This window comes from Tamandua tetradactyla, chromosome 2, assembly GCF_023851605.1.
Source record: "Tamandua tetradactyla isolate mTamTet1 chromosome 2, mTamTet1.pri, whole genome shotgun sequence".
Classification (NCBI taxonomy): domain Eukaryota; kingdom Metazoa; phylum Chordata; class Mammalia; order Pilosa; family Myrmecophagidae; genus Tamandua; species Tamandua tetradactyla.
The window spans coordinates 55,844,551-55,869,634 of record NC_135328.1 but is presented as its reverse complement, the minus strand read 5'-3'; the positions used below and the strand labels follow the sequence as shown (position 1 = coordinate 55,869,634).

The 25,084-nt window shown below is 38.1% G+C and overlaps 2 protein-coding genes across 6 annotated transcripts in view; one reads left to right on the top strand and one right to left on the bottom strand.

The window, feature by feature from the left end:
- Positions 1-598: 598 nt before the first annotated feature.
- On the bottom strand, positions 599-24,177 carry GTF3C4 (general transcription factor IIIC subunit 4). 4 transcript variants are annotated; one of them, XM_077147346.1, is made up of 6 exons: positions 22,709-23,207; positions 14,456-16,282; positions 11,480-11,610; positions 8,365-8,453; positions 6,683-6,749; positions 599-5,866 (listed from the first exon to the last, which is right to left on the bottom strand). In XM_077147346.1, exons 1-5 carry the CDS (start codon positions 23,063-23,065, stop codon positions 6,685-6,687), a joined length of 2,469 nt encoding a protein of 822 aa, XP_077003461.1. In that variant the 5' UTR covers positions 23,066-23,207; the 3' UTR covers positions 599-5,866; positions 6,683-6,684. The 4 variants fall into 4 exon arrangements, with proteins under 4 accessions (XP_077003461.1, XP_077003459.1, XP_077003465.1 ...); XM_077147344.1 differs by having other exon boundaries at positions 600-6,749; XM_077147350.1 differs by lacking the exon at positions 22,709-23,207 and adding an exon at positions 23,282-24,177 and having other exon boundaries at positions 601-6,749.
- DDX31 (DEAD-box helicase 31) overlaps positions 23,241-25,084 on the top strand; it is a 77,631-nt gene continuing 75,787 nt past the window's right edge. Inside the window, exons 1-2 of one of the 2 annotated variants that reach the window (XM_077147355.1) lie at positions 23,242-23,389; positions 23,830-24,110. In XM_077147355.1, the coding sequence (XP_077003470.1) occupies positions 24,015-24,110 (96 nt within the window). In that variant the 5' untranslated portion in view covers positions 23,242-23,389; positions 23,830-24,014. Of the gene's footprint in view, positions 24,111-25,084 lie in introns of both variants that reach the window. The other variant, XR_013170108.1, reaches the window with a different exon arrangement.

Below are 25,084 nucleotides of genomic sequence, written 5' to 3'. Positions count from 1 at the left end.
AAATCTCCCTAGCAATATGGGAGATAAGTCCTGGGATGAGCCAGGACCTAGCATCAAGGGATTGAGGAGGCTTTCTTGACCAAAAGGGGTAAGAGAGAAATGAGACAAAATAAAGCTTCAGTGGCTGAGAGGTTTCAAACAGAGTTGAGGTTATCCTGGAGATTATTCTTATGCATTATAGAGATATCCTTTTTTTAATATATGGGGTATTGTTGTGGCTGGAGGAAAGGACCTGAAACTGTTGAGCTGTGTTCCAGTAGCCTTGATTCTTGAAGACAAGTGTATAAAGATATAATTAAAAAAAAAGAAATCCATACAAGTTATTTAGGCAGGATCAATAACCTATACAGACAAGTGCCACAGAAGCTAAAGCAAGAAAAAGATCTCATTTGTAGACCAACAATTTTTAAGATGTCGACCCTGGTTCAGCAGAATGAGCTGCATCTAGGAACACATTAGAAGTACAAATTCTCAGGCTCCACCCCTGATCCAAGAAATGAAGAACTCTGGGGGTAATGCCCAAGAATCTGTGTTTTAAAGTCTTCCAAGTGATTCTAATGCATACTGATGTTTGAGAATCACTGATAGAGATACTGCCTCCACTGATTATTTTCACAAAATGTCAGTATATTATCCAGTCTTTACAAATAGTATACAATGCATGTTAAGGGATCATATTCTCCAGTGTCACTTTCCTGACCAGATATCAACTGGCATTCTTGAGAATAAGTGGTATAGCATACTACTGAAGCACTATTAATTATTCCCCATTACATTCCTCACTATTTACTGGAATAAACAATCAAAGAAATAATGAACGGATTCTGAGGTAACTGTTAAGTGTCCATTTCTCTAACATACACAGGTCTTTCCTTCTCCTCTCCCTATCCATGGGCATCACTTAATCTTGCTGGTCATGCTCAGGCCTAAAGAAGTTTCTAAGCTTTGTTACAACTATATAAACCCCATAAAATACATAAACAATATATAAATAATTCTGTTCTTTATTTATTTTGAATAAAAAAGTGGCCAAGATAACAATACTAGTGGCTCTGCATACAAAACACAGCATATTTGAGATTATTTCACATTTACAAAGCTACTGTTATATACAGCACTACATATTCACAACAACTTTATTAGACTCTAAGTACTAGATTTATATCAGCAAATGAGGGGAATCCAAGGAGGGAAAAAGCAAAAACCAATGGTCTTTCATTAACAGGATACATGGCCAACCAGCTAGTTGGCAAAGAAATAGAAGATGTTATTCTTTTCCCCAGTAATGACTAAAATAAGATTGCCCCACAGGGCGGTATATTGACAAACCAAAGAAACAACCCTCTAACATTTCCATTCATTTTCTCTATAATCTTTCTCACTACAAACTTTCCCCAGAAATCTCTGCCCTTATGTTAGTTAAAAGCCCAGATACTGGTGTGCTATCTTCAGAAAAAGAAGGCAAAATAGTGCTAAGGATGTGGCATGATCTGATTTAGCCAGTTCAAATCCAAGAAATAATTTAGCCCTCCTCCAGTCATTAGTGGTTCTGCAGTATTGAACATACTGGAAAAAGTGAACTATGCTTCATTCCAAAGGTGGCAGGAAGTTACTCACTCATTTAACACATCATAAGCACCTACTTTGTGCAAGGCACTTTATATTAGGTGCTGCAGGAACTACAAAGCTGAAACAAACAAGTCCCTGCCCTTGAGGAGCTTACAATTTAATAATGAACAATATGCACACATATACAATGGACAAAAAACAGCCAATTCTTCAGGATGGAGGATATTTCAAGCAAAATATGTGATTATACTTAAAAGTTTTTTATTTAAACCATAAAAAATCTAAAACACAGCCCTTAATCAGATAGTAAGAATTTAAAAACATCTATTTTCCATAACCTTAAATTTTTGGACACCTGTTCCGTTTCTTTTAAAAAAGTCACATTGAAACATACATATAATTCAAGGCTGAACACAAAGATGAACACAGGCATTGCATAAACATAAAAAATATAATCCTACACACAACAGATTTATTTTTTTATATATAGTCTTATTTCTGTATAAACAAGTTTGATATTCATTTTCCTTTCATACATTAAAGTACAAATGTTGAAGAAGCCCTGAAAAAGATATAATCCTCAGGACATTTTGCATTTAATTTTTATTAGTACCAAAACAAAACACAACTGAGAAAAGTACTCCCTAAATCCTACCAGTTTGTTTGCCAAATATAAAACTGGTAAAGTATGACCTCAAAGCCATCACTAACTCTTACACTGTCCAATATGACCTTTACGAAAATAACCAGATTTGAAGAAGATGGAATAAGCAACTTCTTATTTTAAAAATAAACAAGACTTAGAATTCAGAAATTCAATTCTACTCAACCCATTTACAATGTATCATCTAGATAGCCTAAACCTTTATTATTTCAAAGCAAGAGTATCATCTTTCCTTTTTTCCAATTCCCCTTATGCCTGGGATGAATAAATAAACTCACCATATTTTAAGATATGTTGGTAAACCATATAATGAACTCACTGACTAGGACCTCATATTTTATATTAGGTATCTTCCATAGAATACTTATGACTCAAAGAAAATGCAGAATAAGAAAAGCTGAACTACCTTATCAGATAAAGGGGTAGAGAGAGAAAAATTCAAATACCAAAAGGATTAACCTCTTTGGAGGGTCACCTTTATAAACAGTCATTCCCCTATTAAGTTGCTATTGATTTCTACAGCAAATTTTCAGAGACAGCACTATCTTAAAACAAACTATACATATAGAAGGTGGCATCCTATTTACCAGAGACAGCATAGCTGACAAGTCCTGATACTGATTTATATCTGTACTGAAAGAAGTTCACAATCTTCTGAAAAACTCCACTGCTTCATCAGGGTAGTGGCAGCTTAATTCAATTTAAGGACAGTCAGATCTCACATCTGTATATTTAAGTTAGCCAACATGATGCAGATGTTAACTTCAAAAATCTCTTTGATGATCAGCTCAAAGTTTAAAAACTGAGAGCTTAGAGCCAGTCTAACGACTCTGCTTGAGGCTGTCAGTTGATACTTTCACTAATAGCCAAAATGAAAACAATTCACTTCAGTTAGATCCTTTATAGGCGTTTTCAATCCAACAATTTTGAGAGTAAAGGTTAGATTCTTGAGATACTCTCTACTCTCACTGAACTTTATCTGTACCAACTCACAAAAAGCAAGGTAGGATATATTCATAATGAATCAAGGAAGCCATTCAGAGATTCAAAACAGTACCTAATGGGCTAATTGTAAAGAGATTCATTTATATACCTGGCTAATTGCCGTTTGTGTTGCCCAATCCCTAAAAAGAAAAACAGCAGAACATAATTTTCCCTTAACAATAATTTAGGCCCAATGACTCTGAATGTAACACATTCAGTTTAGTTTAACCCCAATTTTTGCTTGTCAAGAATAATACTGGTTGGAAAACAGGGGTGAATGGTGGAAAGGATCTAAAATCTATCATTCCCCTAGTCTGAAGTCCAACCAACCAGTTATTGAATATTCTGGCAAGGAAATTATAATTAAGGGTTTTGAAGAAAACATGAAACATGTAAGATCCGAACAGATACAAAGAAATGGAAACGAAGAGGGCGTCTCTGGGAAGGAAGGCAAGAGATAGGTCAGGAGCAGAAAGCACAGACAGATCCTGTGGAAATTAATCAGTGGCACTAATTCCTGGTTCCATTCCAGGAATTGCAGCATTTCACCAATGCAGTTAAAACCATTTAACTGCTGCAACATGAGCAGGTACTCCATAAAAACCAGCATTGGATACCTCTTCACAAGCACCAATAAGCATCAATTTTTTTCTTGGTCTTACTTGATGCTATCATCAATACAACAGAATATTAATACTTAATCATTAGCTTTGAAAACATTGTTTTTACCTAACTAACCTGTTAAACTCGCTAATAGGTCCAACCCACATGCTATATATAACATTAACATTCTCAAAAACTTCGTACAGGGAGAAGCAGGAAAATGTCACACTCAACCACAAGCTTTACCAGTGGTTCTAATAACTTTTGACATTGAAAAATAATTGGTAGTTTTGGCAGATATAATATAGGTAGCGACGGCTTGAAGTCAGGGTGGTGGACACATGAAGATTTCAGAATGAATACCGAGCATAACAAGCTATCAATTTCTTATCTAGGATAACAGAGACAAGTTAACCCCAGGCAGAGAATATGTGATACATATGTAGATATCAGACTCCCAAAATGCAACAGTATTGTAGTTTAAAAGGTCTAATTTTATGGAATCTTTGCTTCTGCAATTTAAATGCAGTACAGCAACATCATTTCTACTATTTCTACCATAGCTGAAACGGTTGTAGTTACAGTTGAAATAAACTTGAAATCTACTAAATAAATGTGGCTAATTTTAGAGGGCATGATAGTTTAAACTAGACACACGTGGTCTAAAGAATCCTGGTGTCACTAACACTTTTCTAAGGTTTCAACCTGTCCCTTGTACATCATCTAGTACACTGTGTTTGTGATGCTGCCACTAACTCAAAACTCCCTCTCATTCTCACAGTTCAATGGATTAACCTCCATGGACTGGGAAGGAGAGGAAGGAAGGAAAGTGGGGAAGCCCTCTCAATTGGGTATGTAGAAATCTGGGCAGGCACTGACTGGAATTCAGAGTGTTAATAATACCATGGCCAAACCCCTGTGAAGAAAAACAATATTCTAGTACACCTCTCCTATACAAATTAATAAAATAGTTGCCAGGCTTATTCCTAGAAACAAAATAATTCAGGAGGTGTTTTTCAGTTAACTTCTAATAGTTCAATTTTGCCGCAATTGCACAACAGCTTTAAATAAAAACTTACTATAACTTTTAAATGTCAGCAGCACAAAATTCCCCAATAAGAACAAATCCCCTACTAACTTTAATTAGAAACAAAAAAATAAACTAAGCATGTCATGATTAAAACTACAGTAATCCCTTGACATGATCTCAACTTTTACTTTCACACTTATTGCAAAATGAAACAGCTACAGACACAAACAACTTCTACTAAATAACCTTTTGTTTTATTTATGATTTCAATGTTGCTTGGTTCTCTTGAAAATAAATTTATCACAATGGACCCTATAATCTGCATAAACATTATTCCTCATAATTACCACCAGATTGAGAAGGAGAAAACACAAGAATCCAGAAAATATATAATTAAACACAAGAAAAAAAATGAAAATTTAAATAGAAAACAAAACACATTTCAAAGCAGACTGTTTGGAAGTACCTCTTAAGGTCTCTTATTTGCACCACATATTAATGGAAGTGGGAAGTTTGTGGTGAGATAACAGTGTTATCTAGCTATCAAGGTTTTATTTCTAAAGTAAAGATAAAATATCTTTCACTAAGGACACAAAATAAAAGCAAGAAATTATGTTAAAATAAGGTAAGACAGATGAATAGCATAAAATATGAATTAAGAATTTCACATTTTATCATTCCCATCCAACTTTCCCAGAAACATGATGCATGCATTACAGTGCTGTTGATTAGCACCAATTCCTAGAAGACTTTAAAAAAAATCCAAGAACACTAATCCCAAAAATGGCTATTTTTAGGTTTTAAGAGCATTTAACCTTTGAGCCCACAGAAAAACACCTATATTACCAATATCAAGGACCTCTGCAGAGAGAAGAAATTTCCAGGCTCTGTTCAACTGAGCTGCATAAATCTGTAGCATCAGAGCTTGTGTTCACTTTTCAGCTGCCGAACTCTCTCCAGAAGTCTCTAGATAGGATCTGGGTATACCCCTACAATGAATATTGAGGGAAACATATCTGGAAATATTAAAATAAAAAAAATACTAAGTTTTTAAGCAGAAATATGAGATGAAGAATTGAAATACCTGACCTCCTTATATATATCAATGATCTGGGCCAGAAAATCTGATGGCCATGGGAGATAATTAAATAAGTCACTTAAAATTATTAACTTGTAACAGTCATCTGATCACTTGACACAATAAAACCAATTTTAGTCTTGGCTTCAATTTCTTAAAAACATTGAGATTGAGGAAAATGCTTTCAATATGCATAACAAACAAGACGATAGGAGTAAAGATACTGTAACTTTTTACTGAGAAATATCAGACTCACACATTGTTTTAGACACTTTTAATATGTCTTGGTATACTGACTGTCACATACCAGGCAACTTAAGCTCTCTGGGGCAATACAGCTATTTCATACCACGGCAGGGATTAAAACCTAAACCAGCCCAGCAAGGCCCTTTACCAAATTCTCTAGAAGAGACCATTCTGTTCCTAGAAATGATGGGATTTTCCTTTTGTTCAAACTGCTTCATTCAAGACACTTGAAAAATAAATGTACCTCATTGGGTAATTAGTAGGTGAGCTAATGTCCAACTCAAAATGACTTAAAATCTCTGCATCCAGTCATTTTTAAAGATATCCCTTTAGTCCTTGGAGATAGAGAACACACTTCAGAAACCAGTTCCCAGGGTACTATTTATAATTACGAAGAGTGCGTCACCACTTGTGAAGCCAAGACTTCCTCCAAAGCATCCTATCTCTTCAAACTACAGAATGTTTTTTATAGCAGAGTACATGCTCTTTACATTTTCCCACCACTGACATTTAGAAGACAGGAGAATCACAGAAAGGGCAGGGGCTTTGCAGTAACCTCTTAATCCAGTCAGGATCTGCAAAAGGAAGACAAGTGGTATTAAGTGTTAGCTTCAGAAAAGGCAGTGCAATGAAATGGGATAAGCACTGGACTGCAATGTCAAGAGCCTGGCATTATGGTCCCAGTTCTATGTGTCCCTGTACAAACCACTTAACTCTTTTGGGCTTTATTTCCCATGACTCTAAAAGGGACAGGACTAAATTTGTGGTTCCCAAAGCTAAGTTTGTGAGAAATTTTCTTCCATGCAATATGGATTTTAACATGACACTTTCTAATTATCATAACTAGACTGAGTATTTCTAAAGTTAAATTTATTGATTTTGAAGAAAGGACTGTGTTTTATTCTTAGATTGTCCTTTAGTCACTATTAGTGTTAAAATATTCCCTTTTATAAAATAACAGTAATTGCTTTTTTTAATGCCATCAATTTGGAGATATAAAAAGGTGGCAAAACTAGGTCAAGACCTCCCTATTAAAACTTAACCGGTCTGTAAAATGCTGAAGTCTGAGAACCACCCTGATGCTATTTTCTAGATCCAGCAGATCTTTATTCTTCCCAAAATCTGTATATGACTGAACTCAAAGTCAAGTGGCAGGAATTTTTTGTTTTTTTAACTCAAAGTTAAATTTTCTCCACGTTTTCTGCCTAAATAGTCTCTCAACTCTCAATTATATGAGTGTTAAAAAGTACCCAATAGTTTGCCTCAGAATAACCCAATAGAAAGAGGAAAGTGGATGGGGAAGGACAGATAAAACAAAAATGGCCATGAGTTGATAATTTTTGAAGTTGATTAATAGGGGTATAGTTCATCATACTTTTCTACTTTTGTGTATGACTGCAGTATTCCAAAAGAAAAAATTAAAAAGAACACAAGGTGCTGACACCAACTCCTTAGAATTAGAAAGCTTCAGCCAGCTTAGAGGGGGGAAAAAATCAAGAATAAGGATGTAATATTATGTAGAAGGCTTTCTGTTTTAGCTAATTGAGACCATACATTTCCAAAAAACATGTAGACAATTGTATATGCTTGTGCCTGGTTTGCTTATTTGGTCAGAATATTAAGGTCATAAGTTTGACATTCGTGTGGCTATTTAAATCACTTTATTCCTTGCCCACGTTTATAATCTTATTCTAACTAGTCACCTTGAAAATGTCTTTTGTCACCAGAGCTCTCAGGAAAGAGAATATAGATGAGCCAGGGAAAAATCCATCATGGCTCCTAGAAGAATGTCTCAAGTGCATATCCTATTAGTGGTTCAGCAAGGTTGTTTTTGTATACAATATCATTTGCAGAGTTTTCATTCAAAATATAATCTACATGCCATCTAAAACAAGCCCCAATATTTTTTTTTGAATAATTTGCTTGCAATGACAGAACAGCAACTGCAGACCCACTTAACCCACACACTAAAATGTGATATGGACTTTAACATGACACTTTCCAATTATCATTTTTTAATTAGTTGTGTGGCTTCAAGATTATATTGTAAAGAGCAGAATGAGCCTGCTCACCATCCCTGACTGCCTAACAGTAAGCAATGTAGAGTCAGACCCAAGTCATTATTCTGAGGAGCTTGGCACTCTGCCAGCACGCTCAATCTCATCCTCCTAAGGCTGGGAAATCATTCACCTTCTGGTGCGGGATGTCGGGCAATGCTGTCATGGAGCAAACACCTTCTGTATATCAAACTCTGACAGGACTGGTAGGTTAAAAAGCACCTGAAAGAAGACAGATTGTATCATCAAGGGAGAGAGTTTGCACAGGTTCTACCAATACTAGGAAAGCAGCATGGTGTTGTAGGGTAACTTTACCAGACAATTAATGAGATAAAGCTACACATTAAGGAAAGAAAAGGCAAAACTGCTAAACAAACTCATGGCAACAATGTATCCCTCTGTGCACCACAGCTGGCCATACCTATACTACTCACACTTAGTAAAGTGACTGTGAGGAAGTGTCTGTGTCATAGTACTGGGCAAAGAGATACAAAGCTTCTAATTTAGACAGTCACTGCAGCTTCTTTTTTGTCTGTATTTGCAGCATTGGGAAGAATTTAGTCCATCCACAGCAAACTGTACTTTGAAATCTTGATATGTTAAAAAAGTTTTGATCATGTATTATTGAAAAAGAATGGAAAATTTTTCTTGTTAGTGATTTTTAAGAATAGATATAAACACTGTCTTTAAGAATCTGTCAGTACAGTGGGGAAAACTTGAAGGATATGGAAAATAACAATGATGGAAAAAGGATAGAACATTCACAAATGTTCACAGCTTCTATTCTATCCAATGCCTAGTCACTAAACAGGACAAGGCAAATAAGGGTAGATGGAATATAATGAGATGGCAAAAGGTACATAAGATTTTCCAAAAGATAAAAGTTTTTAAGCTGAGCACTGAGAAGTAGAAAATAAAAGGGAGAAAGGAGGTTGGGGGGAAGGGACTCCAGTTAGGTTTACCTTGAGTAAAGACCTGGATAAATATAAAGAAAGACTGTATCTGGGTGACAGCAAGTACTCATTCTCACACAGAGAAATTATACCTAAGTATTTTGACACTAACTTTAAACACCAAAAATAAAAATAATTTTTATGAAAGAACCTATCTGAGAGGCATTGATGTGTAGTGGTTACAAATGTGAATGCTGGAGTCAGAACACCAGGTTTTTAGCTCCTCCAGGTACTAACATCTTCTGTGACTTTGGGCACGCTATTTAATCCTCCTACACCCTAGTTTACTTATCTGTTAAAAAGGAAATAATCATAAGGGTGCACGGGTGGTTCAGTGGTAGAATGTTTGCCTTTCATGAGGGAGACCTGAGTTTGATTCCCAGACCATGCACCCCCACCCCCACCCACCAAAAAAACAAACAAACAAAAAAGGAAATAATCATAGAGTCCGCCACATATGGTTGCTGCAATGAGGATACAATAACTTGATAGGTGTGCATTGCATAGAATGGTGCCTAGCGTATTGATAGTGTACAACAAATGATGGTACTTGTCATAACAAGGTCAAATTAGAAAATGTATGGGAATGCAATAAAAACAAACAAATATCCATCAACAAGGGAACAAATCATGAAAATCCATACAATGGAAAACTAAATAGTTATTAAGAATGGGATCTGTGTACTGATGTGGAAAAATGTCCATAACATTTTGATAACAGAATTGGCAAACTGTTAAAGATGGTATGCGTAGCACATTCTCATAATGTATTAATGTGTTAATTCTGTTAAACATAAATAAAAATTAAAAAAATCATTTAGTCCTTCAAAAATTATTTTACTGAGTATCCACCACGTACCAGGTAATGTTCTGGAAAGAATTGTGAACAAAACAACAACGTAAAAAATTCCCTATTCTCATGGAGCTTTCTATTTTAGAGGAAGGGGAAAAATAAAATGTAGAAAATATATTGAATGTTGATAACTGCTAAGGAGGAAAGGAAGGGAGAGGGATGAAGAATACTGGGAGGACAGGGAGATGTCAGCAGGGTATTACAACTTTAGGTAGCATGGCAGAGAGGATCTAACTGATAAAGTGACACTTGAGGAAGCCATGTGGGCATCTGCAGGAAGAGCATTCCAGGCAGAGAGACCAGCAAATGCAGATGTTCTGAAGTAGGAGTGGTGTCTCATGTACCTAAGGAAAAATGAGGCCAATTTGCCCCATACTGTGCTGTGAATAAAATGGGCAAGAAGGAGAAATGTAGCAGATGAGGTCAGGGAGGAAGCAAGGGGCCAGGCTATGTAAAGACTTATGGTCACTGAAAGGATTTTATATTTTACTCATCATAAATGGATAGCTACTTGGAAGGCTTTCAGCAGAGGGCAACATGAGCTCACAAAGCTTTAAAAGGATCACAGTCATAGCTATAGTGAGAACTGACTGAACGGGGCAAGAATGGAATCAGGAAAACCAGTTAGAAGATAACTATAATAATCTAGGCAAGAGATAATAGTGTCTTGGTCTAGGGCTATAGAGATGGCAGGAAATGGTTGGATACAAATTTGAGATGCCTACTGAACATCCAAATAGAGATACTGAGTAGGCAGTTATTGAGTAGTTATAAGTCTAGATTTGGGAAGAGAGGTCCAGGCTAAAGCTATATTTCTAAGTCACCAATGTACAGATGATGTGTGACAACCAAGGGAGAGTGGTGACAGAAGGAAAAAAGGTCCAAAGACTGACATCAAGGACATGAGGTAGACCAGCAAAATAGACTAAGAATAAAGAAATGGAGGTAGGAAGAAGAACACCAGGAGAGTATTGCATCTTGGAAACCAGTGTATAAAAATGCTTCAAGGAGGAGGAAATGACAGTGTCAAAAACAGCTCACAGGTCAAGTAAAATGAAGACATTTCAAGGTTAGTTCTTAGAATGAGGCAGAAGAAGGAAAAGGAAGACTTTTGCTTTTTATTTTATGTACTTTCATATTCCATTTACATGTATGTTTTTGTAATAATTTTTAAAAATTTAATCTATTTCAGCAGAAAATAGTAATACCAAAAATAAAGAAAGAAAGAAGGAAACCTCTATATACCAAGCAATAAAATTATCTTAAAAGGGTGTCCTGCTTAGTCGTACCAATGATAAAAGTTCTACCAGTTTAACAATAGCAATTTTTATTTAACATAAAAGCACAAGCAACATCTATTTTGGGCAGATAAATACTTAACAGTGGTTTGTGCTACACAAAACTTAAAAATGAACAAAAGGATCTGGCTTATAATGGCTTACCGGAGCCAAATGTGGCCATTGGAACAGACCGCCTGTTTGCGATCTGTGAATGGCAAGATCTCTTTACACAGACTACAGTGCTCAGGGAAAGTTTGTTTGTTCATCTTCTTTGAGATATGTCCAATCAGCACCTAATAAGACAAAGCAGTCAGTAATGTTTAGTGGTGAGTGCAGGATTTCCTGAAGAAAAAAGCCTCTAACACAAAGGAAAAAAGAAAAGAAAAAAGCAGTATTTTAGAAGAAACAGGAGATTTGCCATTCCACATAGGCTGATCTAAAAGTAAAAGGCTAGACCTCTGACCTGTGACAACCAGCTGAATAAAATAAATTCATTCAAGGACCCAGTGACACTATGAACTATAAACACTAAAGGAAAAACTGTTCTGAAAACCAAAATCTTATTACTTGCCTCATTTTAGTTGCTTCTGAAACAAGGACTTCAGAATTCTGTTAGAAGACAAAGTATGTAGCTATTATTTACGATGATTTGACCATAAGAAGGAAAAACAAAACCTCTAATATTCAAAATTATGAAATACAGCTATCTTTGTAGAATTGTACAAATGTCTAATCTTTAAAGACTTACAAAGGAAGAAGATAATCAGGATTTTAAAAGAAATTTTCACTTCACCCTTTGAGAGCCCAAAATCACATGACTGATCCCTACTGCATAGGTACCTCAGGATCCACCATGGAAGTGGGGAGGTGGTAATACGAAAGAGATAGACAACTAGGGCTTAAGCCCTTGTTCCTACTTCAGTTTTGCTTTTACCTTCTTTGTTATCAGGATTACACTGTTTTGTTTATTTTTTGAAAGTCTGATTTTTTAACAAAGTTCACTGAATATATCATAGGATACATCAAACCTTAATCATCTTCTCTTAATAACACATAATGTCCTTCAAACTTTTGAATCTATTTTCATTTAACCTCTTGTGGAAGAATCTTCTCAATCAGACATTTACTAAAGTTAATTCACTTAAATTTCAAAGCGTATCTTAATATTTCAGAAGTCAATGAACCAGCCTGTATATAATTTACAAATTTAAATCCCATTAACTTTTGACCGTCTCATTTTTTAAGCTTAAGAATTCTAATCTCATTTATGGGTCTCTTACAGCAGGATCACCATTCCCACCTCTCTTTTCTAGACAGGTCATATATCCTTATAGTGATATGGTGACAAAAACTGCCCAGAATTCCTCAAAAATAGATGCATCCATATTTTACATAAGAATTACTTCTATTTGCTCTCCTTATCCTTCTTAATCAAGCAAGTCCATTTTAGTTAGTTTAACTCATGCATTCTCAGTGGGGTGATAATGCCCCCATGAGGGACAAAAACTGGTTCTAGTGGGGTAGAGGGAGGGCAAGAATATATACTTTTTATAGTAAAGAATGCAAATATATATGTTGTATATAAACAGATACACAGTATATCTGTGGTATTAAAATTTCATGGGCTGGAGCACTTAGGAGAAAAATGTCTAATAAAGTTCTTTCAGGGGTCAATAACAGGGCTGAGAAATGCTAATCTAATTACACCAACATACCAAGCTGAGGATCTCAGAAATAATTTATACCTACTTCTAAATCAGCTATTACTAAAGCCTTCATTTGATGTGTATAGTAGGGTTTTTAAAAGCATGAAATGCATTGCCTTCAATCAAAACTCTGTTGCGTTAGATGGCAAAGGTCAAATCTTCCCTTCTTCGAACTGACCCTGTTGGAACCATATAGTTATGTTAAATGTTGCTTCCAAAGTTCACATGACATCCAACAATTATACTAAACCACTACCAACCAACTTCCATCAAATATTTTCCAAAATATTTTTGCTAATATTTCCTTAACTCTTAAGTTACCATGTTAGATCCTATAAAACAGCAGTAACAAGAATATTTTTCCAAACAATTTAGACTCCAATGAAACAATGTTTTAAAATTGACTTTTAAAGAAGAAAAGTCAGTTACATGAATAGTGCATCTTAATTACTCTTAAGATAACTGTGAACAGATCACATGGGCAATAATTTTGTGAGCGCACACATACATTTTCCAACAAGAAAATGCAACAAATGGTGTGAATGGTTTAACATTAGCGATACATATTTAAGTTTATGGTCTTCAATTAATATTTTAAATAAGACTTCTGGCAATGACAACAAGTGTAAGTCTTTGGAGTAAAAAAAGGAATAGGCTTTGTGGTTTCAGTATTTTAGTATATCGTATACTAAATCCATGGAACACAAGTTTTTCAGGATTTTAGCAGCTGTTAGCTGAAGCTATGTTTCATGGTCAATAAGTCTAGATAACACTGATCTACACAAAGTTACTTCTTTTCTGTAGGAATTCTCAGAATTGCAAGAATGATAAGGTACACTGAGAACCCTTGAGTGGAGTATAGAGTATGCAGTACTTCCCTGAACTTGGAATGTTAGTGTAGTTTCATTGGGAACTTGATTATGGGGGACTACATTTTAGATAACTTTATGTGATTGTTCTAACACCAAAATTTAGATTACACCTAGTTTTTGTAAAAACAAGATATGAGTAATAATTTGTTTACTTTACAAGCCCTTCCTGACTAAATCAGATGACATACTTGAGTCCTTTCAAATGGAACACAAAACCCCCCAAAAGAAACTTTTAAGAACAGGAAGGGAAAAAAGAGTACAGACTTCTACTGCTGTGACTGACCCTGCTAAATGCAGCCTATCCACAGCTTGCATATCTGATCTTGCAACACCTTACACAGCAATCAAGGACACAGGGAGAGGAAGAATTGAATTATTTGATATGAATGTGTCCTCTGCATTAATTCATATTTCCTATTTATTCACCTGTACCTCATGCCATCGATTACCTTAAAAATGTCAAAGCAAAAGTTGAGCTTTAAGAACTCAATTTCGGTCATTTCTTTTTCATGAAGAAAGCAGATTTTTCAGTTTCAGTGTTTTTGTTAATAAACACCTACCCGTGCTGTTCTGTCATCATACTCTTCATCAGACATTAAAAAGTTACACAACCCTCTGGTAGGGATGCTAGTGTTTTCTGTGATCCAGGTGTGCAGGTAGACTTCTCCTAAGACTCGCTTCATGTGCTCCCTAGTCAAGTGCATCTCCACAGCCTCAATTTTCCCTTGGATTTCAAGGAGTTTTTCTTCCATTGGCTCATGGCCTCCAACATCTCCAGACTGGGTGAGTAGATCATCAGCTGGCTCCTCTGTGTCACCTTCTCTGCTCCTTTCCTGAAGGCTTTGCTTATTCACCTTTTTGGAAGAGGTGCCTTCTTCTTGCTGTTCATCCTCATCATTACCCATCCCAGGTGAGTCAACTAGTAAGATTTTTGAGTCCTCATGGGTGGGTTTCCATAAGACTTCTGAAGAACTTTTCTGCATCGACTGATATAAAATCCTCAGGAGGAAAAGTTTAAAACGCCAAAAATAGGTGGCCCCGTTGCTTTCAATCTTTTTTTCCAAAGCTTCTTGTAAAAATTGAGGGATATGTTTATCTTTTAAAATTTTCCAGCGTATTAGGTCTATTAAGTCTACCTGCTTAAAGAGATTTTGAACTGAAGATTCCAGGAGTTGAGCAGCTGCCTCTTCAAAGGTTTTTAGAGTAACAAATTGGATCTGGTAGTTTTTGTTAACGGGATGGAGGCCATTGACCATGCCTTCAGTTGTAATGATGGCCAGATATGCACCACAAGGGCTCACCGCTATCCCATGAGTTCTCACTGAGCCAAACACATCTGAGAGTTTAATCAACTGGTGTTCAAACTTTAATGCAACATCTGTGAAAATGGGAATCAACTGCCTCACTTTCCCATCACTGGAACAAGTATATACTGTTCCATTCTGTTTGTCTGCAGTCATGGAGACAATTGGCAGTGAGTGAAGGCCTGTGACGTGGGAATTGTGAACATTCAGACCTGCTTTGGAGATGAGAAGAAGACACCAAAATACATAGGATCCTCTTGCAGCTACCACTAAACTACAACTACACTTCTGGTAAGGATGATAAAGTGGCACACACTTAATGCTATGCACAGGCAACTGGTCCATTTCTTTCCACAAGACAACAGGCTGCCTTAAAGTGAAGTAGCCTTTAACTGCTTTGAGATTGACAGGAAGAATTTTTACAGGTCCAAAAGCACTCCCCACTATAAGGCCACTCATTTTCCGATTATTGTGCTCATATTCCCACCAAAACAAAACACTAGGAGAGTTGATTCCCGATTCAATTGTGTTACATGAAGAGATGGATTCCTTTCCTACAAATGGTAGCTGAAATTGCCATACAGCAATATTACCATTTTCAAAGAGGACTGCCAGGAGCACACTACCAACATCGCGGCATTCGTTGTTATGCTTGACCTGCTGTGTGGTACAGATGCCTGACCACTCCATTCGGACTGGTGTCTGCATGCTGTGTCTCCTTTGAAACTCAGCAAAGTCCCCAAGATTTCCTTCTGGGGCCTCATTTTTAGAGAGTCTGTAACTGGTCTCATAAAGACGTTCTCCATAAATCTCAGTAAGATCAACCAACTGTACCCACTGTAGTCTGTTGAGGTTAGCTTGAATGGTCAATCGATTGTCCATGGTCAATGCTGCCAACAGGCACCTGCCATTAGCATCACAACCCATGGGGGACCAGCTAGTATATTTGAATCCTCTCATTGGTGGCAAAGCCTTTCCTTCAGGATTGAACACCCTATCCAACATGAAAGTTTGACTGACTGTGGGGTCTTTAGAGTTGGCAAATTTCTCCTTACACTCAGCAACTTCTTTTTTTGAGCCAACCTGAAAATAAGAGATATAAAAATTATCAGATAACTATTTCAGTATAAAAGGAATATATTTATATTACTGAGGGCACATTAACCAATTCACACTAATACAGTGATTTTCTCTCAATTAAAAGACAAGGATTTGTCCAAAGACTAAATGAACAACTACTCAAAGAAATCATACTTTTCCCCCAAGGGTCAGAACAAATTTTATCATGGTTCCCATATTCTTAGAATTGATGTAGCAGTAGAGATATACTATTCTTATGAGTCAGCACAGCACTTAGTCAAACCAATTGCAAAACAATAGAGGTGTTAAAAATTCATCAAAGTATGTATCTATATATACATCCTTGATATAATTAGGTATTTGGATTTTTATAAGAGCTTTGCACTACAAATACCAGTTTTAAGCTTCCTATTAAAAATTTCATTCACAAACTAACCATACTGAAAGCCAAAACCAACAGCTTTGTCTACTGTTGCTTTTCATTTGCAAACTATAGAATTATTTCTGTTCCAATAAGACTATCCTATTTGCCATTCCTTGAGCATTTCCACATCTGCTTTCTCTGGTTCTCTTGCCTAGAATGCTCTCTTTCCTCCTATCTAAATCCACTGTGCCAGTCTGAAAATATTATATACACCAGAAGAGCCATGTTCTAATCCTGATTCAATCTTGTGAAGGCAGCCATTTCTTTTCATCCTGATTCAGTACTTGAGCTTGGAAACTTTTGATTAAATTACCTCCACAGAGATGTGAGGTACCTAATTGTGGGTGTGACCTTTTGATTAGATGGAGATGTGACTCCACCCAGTCCAGGTAGGTCTTGATTAGTTTACTGGAATCTTTTAAAAGAGGAAACATTTTGGAGAGAGCTAGAAACGACAGAACCAGCAGAGAGAAAGAGCTGATACAGATGCTTGGAGCCTCGCAGACATCTCCATGAGAAGTTAAGCAAGCCAGAACCTGGAGAGAGTCAAGGGAAGCCAAGAGGTGAAAGCTAGTCCCGGAGAAGCAAAGTGAAGAACCCCAACAGGAACAGAAGCTGAAAGCAATGGAGCCCAGGAGCAGCAGATGCCAACCAGGTGTCTACACAGCTGACAGGTGTTCCTGATTCACGGACCTTCCTAGAATTAAGGTATCTACCCCTGGATGCCTTAGTTTGGACATTTTTACAGGCTTAGAACTGTAAACTTTTAACTTATTAAATTCCCCTTTTAAAAGCTATTCTAGTTCTGATATATCGCTTTCCGGAAGCTTTTGCAAACCAAAACACCATCCTACCAAGTCTATCTCTCTCTCTCTGAGGCCTTCTGAGATCATTCTAGCTTTCATTCATCTCTCCCTTCTGTGAGTTCATAACATGTATCATCTGTGCTGTTTATTTAGTGCCTAATCTTATGAAAGCAAGCTCTTTAAAAGATTTTAGAAGGACCTATAAAGATAGAGGGTGAGATAATTGACCAAAAGAAAGTAGTCCAGAGCCAAATGAAAACAGCCCGGAAGGCTAAAGCCAAAATAGAGCAGAAGTGGGTGGGCCACGGTGGCTCAGCAGGTAAGAGTGCTTGCCTGCCATGCCTGAGGACCCGGGTTCGATTCCCGGTGCCTGCCCATGTTAAAAAAAAAAAAAAAATAGAGCAGAAGTAACCAAAAAAAATGGTTTCTGTTTAAGTCAGAGCAGGAAGAATAAGGAAAGACTTGACCCTTCAGAGAAATGTGTAAGAGGAAAAAAGCAGACTCTTTCAATTCTTTGTTAGTACCAATCTTCTTTTTCATAGAAGCTGAATTTTAAATTAGAAAGGGTAAAGCATGATTAAGAGGAAATTCAAGTTTAAAATATATATGGATATAATAAGAGTCACTTTGAATGAATTTAAGTCCCCAAGCCCAGTAGAATTACCCTATAGGACACAGAAAGGACTTTGAAGATGAACTCTGAACTTTCTACATTCCTTGATAAAGCTTGGACAAGTGAATATGTGTTAAAAAACTAGAATGTAACAAATACTTTTAAAATATGCCAAAGTGGTAAACAGATAATAAAGACTACAGAATAGTAAAAGATTACTCAATGTATTAACAAATTAATGGTTTATGCCGACAGCAGTAATCATTAGAACTGAGTTATAGGATAACTAGAAAAATCTGATCTCTTCTGCTAAAATTGCTAAATGACATAATAAGCACAGAAAAGGAAAGGTAGACTAAAGATGCCTACCAAATGAATTAGATGACTAATTTTCCTAAAGTGTGTTTCACAGAACACTATTCCCCTAAATTGTTCCTTGAAAAAACAGTTCTGTGGTCAAAAAAGTTTTTCTTCAGTTCCCTTGAGGAGTTACAATTCACATTAGCACATAAAATGTCTTGCCCAGGGAGCTACTATAAAGACTTATTTAACCAGAGTTACCCAAACTTTTTTTTTTAAACAAAACCACCTTTTTTGAGATGTCACCGTTTGTCAACCTAAAGAATACTTCGGAAATGGTCTTCTAACAGTATATCTTGATTTTTCAAAGGCATTTAGGGTTGTCTCTTGGATATGCTTATGGATAAGCTGGAGAAACAGCCTGGAAATTTCAAATAGAGGTAGAGCTGCCTAGCCTGGTAATAAAATAATACTAGTCAAAGCCCAGAGCTTTGTACGAGTAGATAAGATTTGAAATATGATATAATGAAGCAAAGCATAATGATTAAAAAAGAAAAAAAAAGGAAAGAAAAGAAACTGTGCTGTGAGGCCAGACTGTCTGGGTTCAAATCCTGGCTCTATTACATACTAACTCTGTGACCATATGCAAATTGTTTAAACCTTCTTATTTTTTTCACTTATAAAGAGAATGATAAAACCTATCTCATAGAGTTAGGAAAATTAAGTTAGTCAAATATATAAAGCACATATTAATAAGCCTCAATAAATATTAGCTATGCTTATTACTATTAATGCTCTCTGAGGATCAAATAAGTATTAATGAGACACAATGAAACTATGTAAAGGGCAGGGTAGATACAAAGTTGTCTACCAAATGAAGGGTAGAGACAAAATTGTTTACCAAATCCTACAACACTGTAAACTAGGTAATAATCTTTAGAATTGGTACATTTATAAAAGCTACAGTAGAAACAAAGGTAACCTGCAGAATCTAACCTAAAGCAACACCACAGGATAAAATAAAGGAAGTTCAAGCAACCCTTGGTCCCGCTCATAGTAAGACTTCTTGATAGGATGGAGGGCAGAATGGACCTTAACCAGTGGGAAAAATTCTTTTCGTTTTGTGTTAGTGACTTCTAATATATTAATTTAAATTAGCCACTATATACCCCACTCCAACTTTCCCTATCACAAAACCACTTTAATTAAAACAGCACTCACATGCTTAAGAAGCATACCACTCAATGCCTAGCTCCCCAAGTCCCCCCCTTAGTCATTTAATTATACACCATTGTATTTCCAGTCAGCTACTAGTACTTTGTAAGCCCCTGACAAATAAGAACTCATTTGAAGCTATTAGAGTGTAAATTTCTTGAGGGCAGTGAAAATGATCCCAAAGTTAGGCAATATTTATTAACTTAATGTAGTTAAGACTTTTTAATGACTAATTTGTTTTCATTAACAATTTGATACATGATAAAATAAAATTTATTAGCATATATATTTATTAGAATGTGGAACTGTATACAACTAGATGATTCTCTAAATCAGATGCTCAATGGGAAGAAAAACTGAGACTTTTTAAAATTTTTATTATTTTTATTTTTTGACACTTATTTTTAAATCACAATTTTAATGCTTTTCAGATTTACATCATTCACCTTTATATTATATAACCTCAGTGCCCAGGACCGTAACTTGCACATAATTCATAACTGATGTTTGAACTGTTATATAAATGCAGGTTTTTGTAAAAGAAAAAAAAAAGTCACAATCTAAATAAAAGAATGACAGAGGAAAAGGTTCAAAAGATTTAGCGTTTAGCCTTCTAATAGTGCTGCACACTAAAATTGTGATCCAGGTTGTAGATTGTCCTATTCTTGACAAGCTGGACAGTCCTCAACAGATTTAAATCCCCAGAGGTGGTCATGGATAGAGACATCAAAGTACTGATACAGAGTATTCTACATGCCTACCATTACTCCAGTTTTATCCCACAGAGACCTCTTTCAGAATTGCAGGGACAACTTAGCATTCATACACTAAGCAGTTCTAGTCTAGTAAGACTGCCACATGATTAGTGGTTTGTGTGATGTGCACACCAAAAAACAGTATAGCAAGGAAGATGCTATTAAACTCATGTAAGCTATTTATCAATTAACAGAGAGATGTATAAGGATTTCCGTTTACTAGTTAGATGGTTTCAGAACCAATGACAGTCAAATTTTCATCAGGACATTATGGATATCTTCATATCCACCACCACAACATTTATCCAGACTCTGATTTCATCATACCTGTAAGGACTGCATTATCTTTTTTCCCTTGAACATTTATAGTGTACCAGGAACTTTGCTAAGTGATTACATACATATTTAACCTTCCATAAAGCCCAAATGAGGTAGTAAATTATCTCCCTTTTATAGATAGATCTATCTTGCTATTTTGTGCCAAAATCTGATCTCTTAATCCCTATTTTATACTGACCCCAATAATCATCTTCTTGCCTCTAGTCCCACCAGAGTCATACTCCTGAACCATACCAGGTCACTTCAAGTTCATGAAACTAACGGCACCTTGATTTAAGCCAAATTATTCAGACTGACCTTACCTTTAAAGTTCCCAAATTGAATTCAACTTACTTTCTCTGACTCTCTAGAAGAATTTCCTAAGCTCACCTGTTGATTCATTATTACTTACACAATCACCAGTAAATTATGTTCATGACTTAAATATTTATGTCCATGAGATGGATACCTCATTCCTGCCACCTGGATTGCCCTTTTCTCCCTTCCTCTCACAAACCAAAGTACAGTTTCTTAGGGACTGCTGCAGTCACCACCAGAAAATTGCATCTGTTAAAAGTCAGTCTGCTCTTCCCACCCCCATTCCTTTCTTTAAATATTCCCTGCTTAAGTATTAACTCTTCCATACTGACACACACAAAGAACTTAAAGACATATCTCTGATGTGCATATGAACATCCCTAAAAACAGTAAGTTCTTTTCAGCAGATTTACACCTTTAAAAACCCCTTTTTTCTGCCTCCCTCTTTAAGCGTCCCAAAATTTCATAGCATAACCAGCTTCTGTCCACCTGAACCATTTATACTTAAACTAATTTGCTCCTATCTTCTCCAGGAAGATCTCAGAGGGATTATACAAATTTACCAACGATCTAATTCAACATCAAACTTTTCCATTTGAAATTTGAATTAGGTATGCCAAAGTGGTGTGGGTCCCCTGCACTCTATTGGAAAGTAATGACTCATACCTGTTTTTATGACTTGCCAAAAAAACATAAGCTCCATGAGGGTAAGGACTTCGTTTTGCACACTGCTTTATTTCCAGAACCAGATGAGCACCTGGTACACAGTGGTATTTAAACATCTATTGTATGAATTAATATATACTTTGTCAGATCATATAAAGGCATTCAAATCTATATAAGATATTGGGAAAGTTTTTATATTTCTAAACCACTAAAATGGCTATAGTGGCTTACCACTCAAAAAGAATTTGAAAATGGTGATAGTAAAACTTTAGTAACCCTAATGTTCTAAAGGCAAACTTAAATTATATGAAGCGCAAACAATAAATCTGCACAGAGACTTTGGACCTGAAATTTAAGGATTGCATTTGTTTCCATGGGCTTTATTTTTTCATTCTACATCCCAAACACTTGTAGCTATCAAAGAAAAACTAGAATATAAACCCCTAGAACCAGTATTTTATCCATCTGCCCAGTGTGAGAAGCAAGGACCATTTATAATAAAGTAGCTGAAATGGTTAAGACAATGTAAAGAACCAGTTTTCTTCTGCAAAGCAGAAGAGAAACAAGAACAGGGCACTCTAAAGAAAACAAAGCCAGCCAAAGACCTCGGGGAGTCGGCCCCAGACAATAGGAGCAACGGTAGAAGCAGGTCTGGGGTTGGGTCAACAGGGGGTGGAGTCTCAGAAATCAACACAGTGAGTAATCCGCGCCAGCAACGATCCTGATGCAAAGAATGAAAAAAGGGTTGGCGGAGCCCGGATTCAGGGGGTCCCCAGGATGTGTGTGTGTGTGTATGTAGGGGGTGACCCTGGAAATTAGGGGCAAGCAGCTGCAAGGCTGGTTTTTTGTTTGTTTGTTTTGAGGCTGAGGTAACCCTGGTCGCTTAACCAGCCCGAAGCGCTGGGTGCAAGAGAGGGAATCCCCCCGCGAGGCGCGGGCCGGGATTCCCCGGGGACCGATGACGCGGTCGCGGGCAGGAGGAGGCTCCACAGCTGGGAACTGAGTATGACTTACTTTGAGGAGGCAGCTGTTGAGAGGGGCGGGCACCGATGTGCGATGGATGACCAGGTCCTGGCCCGGGTTGTGCACATCGCAGATGAGCTCCAACACAGCGATGCTGCGGGCCGTGGACACCGACACGCGGTGATCTTCCGACCAGGCCAACGGCTCCAGGCCGCTCACCGAGTACTGCAGTTTCACGGCCGGCTCCCGCCGAGTAACCATGAGGCGGAACGCGGCGCTGGGCCCGGGGACCGCGTCCAATCCCGGCTCCTTCCCGCCTGCCTCGCCGCCCCCCTCGCTCTCCTCCTCTCCCGGCGGCGCAGGCCCGTCGGCGGCAGGCCCTACCCGGGCCTTGTCGGCCGTGGACATCTTCCCTGGGATCCAGAGGCCAGATCCAGGGGCGCGCCAAACACGCGTCGCGATCCCGTTACCGCCCCCTACACAGCTGCCTCCAGCCCCCAGCGCCCTTCGCGGCGATTTATTCCCCTCAGGCCCCGAGCGCCACCGAGCCAGGAAGGACCCCACCGTTGCCAGGCGACCCAGCTCTACCAGGTGGCCAAAGAGCTGCCTGTCTAGAAGACGCACCTCGTCTTCCAGCCGACTCAAAGGCACCCGGGCCTGATTGCACCTCGGCTGCGAGCGGGTGATGAAAAGGAACCTTGAGAAGGAGACTTGGCCCTGAGTTCGCCTCCTGTGTGTCAGGCAAAGGGCCCTCTCTCTTAGTGACTGAGGCCCCCTTAGAGGCCTCTTCAGGCAATGAGCTATGCAATAGTTACTTTAAGTGTAGGGTGTCAAGTAGCCCCCCGACAAACGAAGAAGATGTCGATTTGATGGTGCACGGCCTCTTGTCTTTCAAAGGAATGCAAATAACTTCGTAATCATTAACTCTTTGATTGAATGTTATTTTACACCCTTGCAATAAGTTAAACCATGCAGCACTCAAAGCGGAGTCTGAGCCCTCAGAGTGCGCACTGTCATCCTACGTAGGCCAGTGACCCTTCACCTCAGGGAGCTCGAGGCTTGACCCCACCGCTTTCGGTTCCGCCCCTCCCTGTTTATGCACCACACCGAGCGCACTCCTCGCTGCTTCAGTCACTTATTGGTGTGTGCTTGTATGTTTTTGAGCCTTTCAGGGTCCCGGAAGGGCGGTGGCAGTGGCAGGACTCGGCGGGACAACTACGCGGGGTCCTCGCACGCGACCCACGTGGGCGGGAGTAGGAACCAGAGCCGAGATCCCGGGACTTGAGCTGTCGGGACACCCCAGGGATTCGTCGGGGTCTTCTTATCGTCACCGTGTTGTCTCCTGCGTCCGACCAGCATGGCAGCCGCCGACAGTTTGTTAGTAAACGTTTCGGAGTCCCGGGTCGCCGCCTCTAGGACGTTCTGCAGACTTTTCCGATCCCAGGCGAGGCGGGTGAGTTCTGACCTAGCTTTAGTTCGGTCCCGGCCGGAGGCTGTACTCACAGTGCACACCGCGGACTGCCGCCGTGCCTTTGGGTCCTGACTCGAATTGTTTACAGAATGGAGAAGGAACAATCAGTTAAAAGGCAGCTTTTGGAGGAGCTGTTCAGAAACACGTGTATAAAACCGAAACACCACCCTGCGGTGATGTTCTTGGAGTGGAGAGAGTGAAAAGGGGCGGGGAGTAGCTCGTGCTAACTAGTTTTGAGGACTGAAAGGTAAAATAAGAAATTGGAGGTTGTTTACCATCGAAGTTAGGAGCTGACTCTCAGCCTTGGGTCGCAGCCCTGTCATTTAAATCAGTCAAGACTCTTCTAAAAGCCAGTTTTCTGGACTATAAAAGGTAGCTTGTTTCAGAAATGAGAACTAGAGACGAGAAATTTCTTTGAAGAGTTTTCAAAAATAGTATAAATTTTCAACTACGTGGAATGGAGGGAGATAAAGAAAATGCAGTTAATCAGTATCAGTCCCTCACTAGGAAGGGCAGTAATGCCTTCAAATTAATTCAAGGAAGAGCTGAAAAGCGGTTTTTAGAACGGCTAACTTATCTCCTCTCAGATTGAAAGAAGAGAGCTGTTGGACAAAGAATCTGGTTTAAAATAAGTTATCAGGAAGGATACAATCTAGTGCTAAGACACACTCCCCACCCCCACCCCCAAGCAACACATAATCCATTGAAAATCTATTGTTAAAGTTAGTTCAAGTCAACCAGTGTGTTGAACTGAAATTCTTTAGTTCATATAATATCAACGTAGTTAATACAGGCTATGAGGATTCTCTTTGGTAGCTTTTAGTGATAATCAAGCTTTGGAATTTAGAAGCTGGCCAGTGGCATAGCCACATCTAAATGGGTTTAGGAGAATTAGGGGGAGGTTTTGGGGGTGTTGGATTTGTAGTAGGATAGACCTGAAATTAGATGCCAGCCTT

What these genes read in the sequence shown, in the direction of transcription:
- GTF3C4 (XM_077147346.1), bottom strand. Translation starts at nt 23,065, where the DNA reads ATGTCCACGGCCGACAAGGCCCGGGTAGGGCCTGCCGCCGACGGGCCT. An exon ending in TCAACAGCTGCCTCCTCAAA is followed by an intron (nt 16,283 to 22,708) that starts GTAAGTCATACT and finishes TCTTATTTTCAG; the next exon opens with GTTGGCTCAAAAAAAGAAGT. An exon ending in ATGATGACAGAACAGCACGG is followed by an intron (nt 11,611 to 14,455) that starts GTAGGTGTTTAT and finishes TTGTCTTATTAG; the next exon opens with GTGCTGATTGGACATATCTC.